The 10,428-nt window shown below is 49.7% G+C and overlaps 1 protein-coding gene across 1 annotated transcript; it reads left to right on the top strand.

Moving 5' to 3' along the window:
- Positions 1-3,713: 3,713 nt before the first annotated feature.
- gpr184 (G protein-coupled receptor 184) lies at positions 3,714-6,982 on the top strand (the record flags this gene model as incomplete). The annotated part of the gene is made up of 2 exons (XM_079731527.1): positions 3,714-3,922; positions 5,837-6,982. The coding sequence occupies exon 2, from the start codon at positions 5,915-5,917 to the stop codon at positions 6,980-6,982; it is 1,068 nt and encodes a 355-aa protein (XP_079587653.1). The 5' UTR covers positions 3,714-3,922; positions 5,837-5,914.
- Positions 6,983-10,428: the final 3,446 nt, after the last annotated feature.

Raw genomic sequence — 10,428 nt, 5'->3', positions numbered from 1 at the left:
CCAGGTCTAGCTCCTCCAGGTCCTCCAGGTCTAGGTCCTCCAGGTCCTCCAGGTCTAGCTCCTCCAGGTCCTCCAGGTCTACGTCCTCCAGGTCCTCCAGGTCTAGCTCCTCCAGGTCCTCCAGGTCTACGTTCTCCAGGTCCTCCAGGTCTAGCTCCTCCAGGTCCTCCAGGTCTAAGTCCTCCAGGTCCTCAAGGTCTAGCTCCTCCAGGTCCTCCAGGTCTAGCTCCTCCAGGTCCTCCAGGTCTACGTCCTCCAGGTCCTCCAGGTCCTCCAGGTCCTCCAGGTCTAGAGCTTTCCCCAGGAGGGACGGTCCACCTCCAGGAAGCGGGAGGAGGAGAGAATGAATCCCACATTTAAAAAACTGAAAATGACCACAAACTAAGTGTCCATCATGAGTCTGTCTTTATTTTCTGTCTTCTTAACGCCCCCCCCCCCCTTGGGGAGCAGAATGTTGATGGATATTCATCACTTCCTGTGTTCTGGTAATCCTCGAGACAGCAGCGGGTTCGCCTTCATGTGCAGATGCATCTTATCAGGCTATCGTGTCTCTAGAGCAAAGGCTTTGCGGTCCCTCATACGTACGCACGGGGTGAAGACACACCATGTGAACGTGTCAGGTGACGGCTAAGCCTCTGATGGGAGAGATGTGAGATGTGTCTGCTCATGGCTAACAATCATGGCGTAATGCTTTGTCAGCTGATCATATTTGACATAGATGTAATATTATATATTACATAGATGCTGTTCCTCCATGTCCCCATGAAGTCGTGGTTTGTTGGATAGAGCAGATAGGGCCAGAGTGGCTGACCGTTGTCTCCATGTCAGGCTGATAGAGTTTATTTAAAGTCTAGTCTTCTACTCCTTACTTACCACAAGCAGGACCTGTTGTTGAACCCTATAGCCTTATCCATGTAGTGTCAAACGTGTGTAGAGAATGTATGAGATATGTGTGGATCCTTCTAGCATTTGTAACTACAATACAGGCATTGAACCATATCACATCCTGACTGGGCTGTCTGATTCCTCTCATTATTTATTCATGCATTTACGTAAGTGACCCACAAGTTCCTGCTCTTCTCTTGTCCCTCAAAGTCTCATGGACGGAATTCCCGAAAATCGGACACAAGGCCTCATTAGATTAGAATGGTTTACGCGAAAAAACACAAAGCGATAAAAGCCGAAAATCGATCCTGCAAGAAAAAAAAAAAGGATGTTTCTGCAATAACTAATAATGTTTTTTTTATTTTACTATATATTAAAGCGAGAGAATAAAAAGCAGAGCTTGTGGGGACAGGGTGGGGGGGAGGACTAAAAACACCGGACGGAACATCGCCGCGGGGGTCCCGGTCGCTGGGGTGTTGAACTAGGGTCGGAGCGGAGGTCGGCCAGCAGTCAGACGACACGTAGCCGTTGTGAGAGAGAGAGAGAGCACGTCCCTGGATCAATGGGTGTGCGAGTAAGAGGCTGTGCTAAGCCCTGGATTGGACCTGATTTACATAGGAGGCCCGTAGCACCGCACGACACGAGTGGACCTGGCGTGTCTGCAGGCAGAGATAGAGCACCGCTCCCCTCGTTCACTGAGAGCACTTCAGCAGGCTGAGAGAGGTCCTCTCTCCCCCCTCCTGCACATCCATCACCGTCTGGGAACAATCCTCTCCGGTAAATTATACCTTCTGTCTCTCCCTCTCTCTATTGAAATTGTACATTATGCAGGGTTGTCGTTCGTTGCCTTGCCTTCCGATTGACCGTGCCACTTAGTAATTACCGACTGATGCTAAGTGGAGTATAGAAATATTATATATATATATATATATATATATATATATATATATATATATAATATTTCTATATTCCACTTAGTGTATATATATTTCTGTGCACCCATTGATGAGTATGCGGTGGCAGATAGCCCACTTAGTGCGGGCCGGTGGAGGTAAATGGCGGTCAGACATCAGGCTCCTCGTTGTAAAGAGCTCGGCTCTGGCTCCGTCAGGGGCCTTGGATCGCCTCCCGCGGTGGGAAAGAGCAGAGGGAGGGAGGGGGGGAGGGGGGCTGGGGGGGGCTTTCCGTCCAGCGTCGGGGACGTTAGAGATATGTGTTATTATAGCTGTCACGTCAACAACAACTGGGTCTCATTATTTGTGAAGAGTTCACAGGGATTTATTTGAGCGACAAGTTCAAAGACTTACAAGGAAAGGGTATTTGATATGGAATTATGGAATAGTAAATGGCGGGGCTTGATACACGCTGGAGGCGGTTTCAGGGGTACCATAATCAATATTGTTTTTAACCAAAATAAATGTTGTTTATTTATAAATGGAATGTAAGGAATTAATAGCTTTAAGCACATGCACATGCACACACACACATACATACGCATGCACGCACACATTCACGCATGCATGCACGCACACAAGTATGCACATGCACACGCACACACACACCCGCACGCAGAATGCATATCTCCAATATGTTTTTCTGTGGCTTCTTGCTGCCAGCCTTATTAGGTCATGGCTCAAAAGCTGGTCTCTTCTCCCAGGAACACATTTGTGGAAAAAAAATATCAAAAATACTTCCTGTGTAACGTACCCCCCCATCCCCTGCGCCCCCCACCCAGGAAGGAAGAGAGGTGTCCGATCCCCGAGAACACATCCGGTGGCAATGTTAACCACAGGTGTGAGGGGGGAAGAGATCTCTCAGTTTACCATCAACTCGTCTCAGAAAGGGTGAGAGGGTAAAAGTTCTTTCAGTATATGAACTACATCGCTTCAGAGATGTGCACAGGTGGGAAATAGATCTCTCAGTTTATTCACTACAGTTTCAGAGATGTGAAAGGATTAAAGCAATCTCAGTTTATTCATTGTATACTCTCAGAGATGTGAATGAGCGAAATAGAGCTCTCACTATATTAACTACATATTCTGAGATATGTGTGAGGGTGAATGGTCCCTCACTAACTACAGTCTCAGAGATGTGTGAGGGTGAGGGAGATCTCTCACTACTAACTACATAGTCTCTCAGAGGGGAAAGGGTCAATGGTCCCTCACTGTACTAACTAGAGTCTAAGGGGTGTGTGAGGGTGAGGGAGATCTCTCACTGTACTAACTACATAGTCTGAGTTGTGTCAGGGTGAGGGAGATCTCAGCCTATGATCCGGCCCTACTCAGATTCCTGGAATATTCAGGATGCCTCTGTCGGACACAAGACATAAATCAAACTCACATTATTCATCTTAAACCCCTCCCTGGTACCTGACAACATGTGCAGCCATTTTGAACTATTAACCTGATAATAAGTAGGAGTTAGAGGAACATTTAGAGTTTGAGGTCCATATACTCAGGGTGAAGGTCAGTGAGGACACAGTGAGGTCCCCCTTCCTCCCTCCTGCTAGCTGCCTGCGCCGGCGGAGCTATGGTCTAGACGTGGTTGAGGTCTCTAGCTGCGTCCCGCCTTGTATCTCGCTCTGCAGTCACCGCTCTGGTTGTTTCTAATGCATCTGCCCCCACACCACAGAAGTCTGCCCCATGCCAGCTGCATCCTTTCTGCACGCCTGCAGAAGCTCTCAGCCTCCCTCCCCTCATCGTCCACTCCTCCTCACGCTTATTGTACGTCTCCTCCTCTCTCTGCTCCTCTCTCTGCTCCTCTGTCAGCATCCGGAGAGCGCTCACATCGGGACGCTCGCAGACCGAGAGCAGAAGTGAGACACTCATTTCACGCATTTCTACTTCTTTTTTTCTGGTTTTTGTTTTTTGTTTCGCTGGATGTTGCAGTCTGGATTGCGTCAGGGAGAACCGCAGAGCCATCTGGTGAGGGTTTAGCTGGCCGGTCATAGTGAAGGGCTCACTGCTTGGGACAGGAGTAAATCTGAAGTTCTACGGCTGTTTGGGAACACTTTCCACACCTGACCTCCCACCACAAGGTAAGAATGTTCAGAACTCTCTGGAGTGTTTCTTGTTGGTCAAATACTTGATGGAGTAACACTAACAACAGCAAACCAGTGTTTTTCCTACATATGTGAGTCTTTCAAAAACTCGGAGACACTCAAATAGCCCAAAGTATAGTGACACTCAGGCCCATTACAAACTTCATGAGACATCGAACCAGGATCCCGTGTCGATACCTGGTGACACATAATAGAGGAATTGGTTGACATGAAACAAATCTCTGACTGGAATCAATTATTCATTTCTATGAAGGTTGAAACTTTTCAGAGTTGACGATGACGTAGGGGGAAACCCAGGTGGATTTTGGTAATTCTTTTCCAAATGATGACCAATATGGTTCTGGTTTTCTTCAGCCCTCAGTTGGCATCTGCTAAGGGCTGGGTAAGTAGACCCTCAGGTCACCTTAAGGGCCGCTCTGTGATTGAGTCTGGCTCTGCCCAGGGGCTAATGGCATTAGACGCTGTCCAGTCTATAAACAGACAGGGCTGGTGGCCCACTGCCCAGCAGATGAAACAATAGCCGGGCTCCACTCAGCCGTAGCTTCAGGGAGGACAGGATGATAGGTGGATGCAGATCAGTACAATATGAAACGTAGAATCACGTTCAGAACGCTGCGAGGCTCAGAGAGCCACTGCTCGTTTCAAGTCTCTACGCAGCATAAGGAAAGCGAAGGAGAGTGTGATGGCGTTGAAGGAGGGGAACATGTGAACCTCATGGTCATTATAACCAGGGTGCGATTTGCCGGTGGGGATGGTGGGGATTATCCCACCCTCTGGTTTACACGTCCTACCCTCTGCTGAATTATTTTTATCCTCGGTGGGGATAAAAATTATCCCCCCCACCCAAAGTATTTTCACCATTACATCATAATAATTAACAACCAAAATACACAGGGTCCGTCTTCATTTTGAAACATTTTAAAATGTTTCTCAAAATTATCCCCCCCTCTGGTTTTTTCACAAATCGCACCCTGATTATAACCATGGCATCCATTATGAGTCACTCTGAATGTATTCGCATTCAATCATTCAAGAAATTAATTTACTGACACTACCATGTCAAATCCCTATAATCTAAACCATCAAGTAATCGGCAACTCTCAAAAACAAACGCATATTCCATTAAACGTACCTCCGACTCCGGTGTCGAAAATGAAATTAAATCATTTGTTGTTGATGAAGTTTACTTTATAAAGCCATGTGCCTAAAGCGTGGCATGTTCTTATTGAAAAGCTAGTTTTCTTATGAAATGTAAAATGCTTTGATTAGAGCAATATGCAAATGTAGATGTAGTGATTGATAGTGTGTGTGTGTGACCGGTCAGCCACTTATCTTCAAACCATGCAGGGGCAATAACGCTCGCAATCTTAGACACTATTATGCAAGAGGCATAACCAGGAACTAATCTAGACACTTAGATGGGAAGCTGATGTTTCTGCATCTCATTTATATGTAAAGGGACCCTTGCTCGTTGTTGTTTGTCGCTTGAAAAACAGATTCTGAGGCCTTTAGACAAAGCAGTGCAGTGCCTGATGAGGCGCTGGGCAGGTTGTGGAGCAATGAGGAGAACAGAAAGAGTGATTTGATCATCCCATCCTCACCGGCTGCAGGCTGCTCTCTCTTGGAGCGATAAGCCCCGGCCCTGATGGCACAACAAGGCCCACCATCTCCGGCAATGAAAAGCTTTTCATACTTCAAATAACACTCAATAGCACTTGAGCTGAACTCAGGACGGAGTAGCCCAGGGCCTCCCTTCAGGCTCACGGGCCGTGAAATAGGATTTGTGAAGTAGTGGGGCGAAGTATCCGTCTGGCTGAGTTATATGATAGCTCTGCCGTTTGCCCTAAATGTCCCTTTGTAAAAGCATATACCATCCCTTCTGAATTGCAGGAGCACTTCATTCTAACTGGGCTCAGACAGGGCTATACTCGCTGAAAAGGAAACCAAAACAACGTCCCAAAAAAGACAATGAGCCTCTTGTTGTCCACGGCAACCACCGGCAGCATGAACGTGACCACGAACGCGACCAACATCAGCGGGAAGTGTGTCAACATCGAGGACAGCATCATCAGCGACCTGCTCATGGGGCTGTACATCCTGGCCTTCATCTTCGGCCTGACCTTCAACGTCCTGACCCTGGGGCCCATCGTCCAGCAGGTGAGGAGCCAGAACGTCCTGGGCATCTTCCTCCTCAACCTGTCCCTGTCCGACCTGCTCTTCATCCTCACCATGCCGCTGTGGATCAACTACTACTACCGCAACCACCGCTGGGGGCTGGGCGCGCTGTCCTGCAGCGTCGCCGGGTTCTTCTACTACTCCAACATGTACATCAGCATCTTCCTGCTGTGCTGCATCTCGGTGGACCGCTGCCTGGTGGTCACCTTCCCGCTCCGCTTCAAGACGAAGCGTACGTCCTGCTACGCCTGGGCGGCCTGCCTAGCGGTCTACGGGGTGGTGGTGGTGCTGCACGTCATGGTGCTGGTGATGGACAACCTGACGGACGCCCACGACGAGCGCAACAACAACGACCGCTGCTACGAGACCTACCCCATGCAGAGCCCCGTGGCGCTCTTCAACCTGCTGCGCGTGGGGGTAGGCTTCCTGCTGCCGCTGCTGGTGCTGGGGTTCAGCTACTGGAAGGTGCTGGCCACCGTGGGCCAGAGCCCCGGCCTCAGCGCCCAGGGCAAGAGGAAGGTGAGGCTGCTGTCTTTCGGCGTCATCGGCATCTTCTCCATCTGCTTCGCGCCATACCACCTGCTGCTGCTGGCGCGCTCGCTGGCCTACTACCTCAGCCCGGACGTGAAGCCCCAGGGGAGCTACTGCTCCTTCGAGCAGACCATGCACTTCCCCTTCTCCTGCATGCTGGCCCTGTCCAGCCTGAACTGCGTGGTGGACCCCGTACTCTACGTGCTGGTCAGCAACGGTGTGCGGGAGGAGGTGAAGCTCTGCTGGAGGCGGCACAAGAAGACCCCGGCCAGCACCACCTGCTCCCTGAACCGCTACACCAGGACCACCCCCACCTCCAACCTCATCTGACCCCCACCTCCAACCTTATCTGACCCCCTAGAGGACCCCCACCTCCAGCCTCATCTGACCCCCACCTCCAACCTTATCTGACCCCCTAGAGGACCCCCACCTCCAGCCTCATCTGACCCCCACCTCCAGCCTCATCTGACCCCCACCTCCAACCTTATCTGACCCCCTAGAGGACCCCCACCTCCAACCTCATCTGACCCCCACCTCCAACCTTATCTGACCCCCTAGAGGACCCCCACCTCCAGCCTCATCTGACCCCCACCTCCAACCTTATCTGACCCCCTAGAGGACCCCCACCTCCAGCCTCATCTGACCCCCACCTCCAACCTTATCTGACCCCCTAGAGGACCCCCACCTCCAGCCTCATCTGACCCCCACCTCCAGCCTCATCTGACCCCCACCTCCAACCTTATCTGACCCCCTAGAGGACCCCCACCTCCAGCCTCATCTGACCCCCACCTCCAGCCTCATCTGACCCCCACCTCCAACCTTATCTGACCCCCTAGAGGACCCCCACCTCCAACCTCATCTGACCCCCACCTCCAACCTTATCTGACCCCCTAGAGGACCCCCACCTCCAGCCTCATCTGACCCCCACCTCCAACCTTATCTGACCCCCTAGAGGACCCCCACCTCCAGCCTCATCTGACCCCCACCTCCAACCTTATCTGACCCCCTAGAGGACCCCCACCTCCAGCCTCATCTGACCCCCACCTCCAGCCTCATCTGACCCCCACCTCCAACCTTATCTGACCCCCTAGAGGACCCCCACCTCCAACCTCATCTGACCCCCACCTCCAACCTTATCTGACCCCCTAGAGGACCCCCACCTCCAGCCTCATCCGACCCCCACCTCCAACCTTATCTGACCCCCTAGAGGACCCCCACCTCCAGCCTCATCTGACCCCCACCTCCAACCTCATCTGACCCCCACCTCCAACCTTATCTGACCCCCTAGAGGACCCCCACCTCCAGCCTCATCTGACCCCCACCTCCAACCTTATCTGACCCCCTAGAGGACCCCCACCTCCAGCCTCATCTGACCCCCACCTCCAGCCTCATCTGACCCCCACCTCCAACCTCATCTGACCCCCTAGAGGACCCCCACCTCCAGCCTCATCTGACCCCCACCTCCAGCCTCATCTGACCCCCTAGAGGACCCCCACCTCCAGCCTCATCTGACCCCCACCTCCAGCCTCATCTGACCCCCTAGAGGACCCCCACCTCCAGCCTCATCTGACCCCCACCTCCAGCCTCATCTGACCCCCTAGAGGACCCCCACCTCCAGCCTCATCTGACCCCCACCCCCAACCTCATCTGACACACACCTGGTTGTGGGCGTGCGTGTGTCTGTGTGTCTGTGTTTGTGCGTGTGTATGTGTATGCGTGCGTGTGAGTGCGTGTGTGTGTACTGAAATGCGCGTGTGTATATGTACGGTTTACATAAGTGTGTGTATATTTGAATGTGTATCGTATATTTATCTGCAAACGTATAAGCATTCATGCGTTTAAGTATAAACTATTTACATACCGTGCATGTGTATAGGCCTGCTGATGGTCTCTGGCCACCTCAAGGCCTGTAACCATGGTAATAGCATGCAGTTCAGTGGTAATGAAATATTTGTGTGTGAGCGTTGCATATGAACGATAGACACGGCGTACTGTGGTTACTGTGGTTACCTTCTGGAAACCAAAAAGGACATTTTCACGATTTAAGGATGCTTTCTGAAGGGCCTCACAATAAGTTTCCTTTTACTCGCTGTTGATTTGAAACCTATTCCTTACTGTCTATTAGTACTGGTGAAGTTAGTTTGATCCGCAATCAGAAGCTTACAGATCCACGACTCCAGCAACATGATCGATCCTAACCCTAACCCAAATATAAAACTTTAGAAATGAATTGAAAGTCTGGTGGAGAGACTGATCTCTTCTGGACCGGCTGGTTCAAGTTTCTGCGATTGTCCCGTTTTTTTAGGATCTATCGTTGGAGGTTGTCGTCCAGTTGATTGTGATAGCTATGCTGTACGACAGAACCTTCCAGGGAAATGTCCCGTCGCTATGAGCCTGAATAAAGAGCCCTGGAACAGTTCCTTCTGCTCATCCTCTTGTTTCAGTCAATGTCCACCAGCCAGCTGTGGCTGTAATATTACATATTCGGAATGTTACGTGGAACAATCAGTGGAGAAACATAAGGCCTGCCTTATGTGTGTGTTTGGGTGTGTCAACAGATGTATTTCCTACCATATAAATCATATTTCAACTAGGATCGATGATGACTTATACTCAAGTTATTTTTAAGAGCACACATTTTGCCAGACGATTGGGTTCAAGAGGGGATGACCAATCCCTGAAGTATTCTGCACCTTGGACCCCCTCCATTTACAACGTTGACTGGAAAGGGAAAGAGGGGAAATCTGTTATTTCGTAACCCCAGACTCATACTGTGGCCAATGTCGTATGGTGAGTCACTTCAAGAGAAGAAAAGAAAACATATTTGAATATAAAGAACAATCTTTATACTGCAACTATAACTCACTTCTTGATGACTTTTAAGGGGGGTTAAAATCCCCTGAACATACTTTAAACGTAAAGAAGTAAATATTAAACATGTAAAAAAAATGTAAACATAAATATAGAAACATATTTGGATTTGTATGTGTGTTTATTTGTATTCGTACTCTGGGTTTACAATGAACTGGGATATCAATGTTGCTGCTGATATGGTTCTCATCTGGATCAGAGTTTCACATTTCGTCATAATCCGCCCCAAACCCACAACATCCAGAGCATTCTGGATTCAGGAGGCTGCTGTCCCGGCCAACGTGTGTGTTTGTGTGTGTGTGTGTGTGTGTGTGTGTGTGTGTGTGTGTGTGTGTGTGTGTGTGTGTGTGTGTGTGTGTGTGTGTGTGTGTGTGTGTGTGTGTGTGTGTGTGTGTGTGTGTGTGTGTGTGTGTGTGTGTGCGTGCGTGCGTGTGTCCGCTTGCTTACCAATGTGTGAGACGGGAGCGCTGTGGATGTCATAATTAACACCATTAACATACTTCCCATATTGTCTGATTAAAGCCCATTAACTACCGGACCTGAGACCCTCAGACCTGGTTACTGTGCATCACCATGACTCACACACACCCCAGTGTAGATCTGGTTACTGTGCATCACCATGACTCACACACACCCTAGTCTAGACCTTGTTACTGTATATTACTGTTTGCTTAGTAGTATTACTTACCAACATATGTCTAAAAGTTGACTATTACGTTACTCCCCTGAAAAGGACCTGTCTGACAAGACCCAGATTAACTGCTCTAACTTCCTTGCCTCAAAGCATTTTGATACGCACAACATTTCACAGGAAGGTGAAAAAACAACATCCTTTTCAGTTTCATCTGCTCTGAGCACACAGTAGCTTTAAGAGGTGTGTATTTTTGGGCTGCAGATAATATGCT

This window comes from Pollachius pollachius (genome assembly GCF_949987615.1).
Source record: "Pollachius pollachius genome assembly, chromosome: 3".
Lineage (NCBI taxonomy): Eukaryota > Metazoa > Chordata > Actinopteri > Gadiformes > Gadidae > Pollachius > Pollachius pollachius.
Note: the sequence above shows the minus strand (reverse complement) of the source record. Positions and strands in the feature narration are given on the sequence as shown.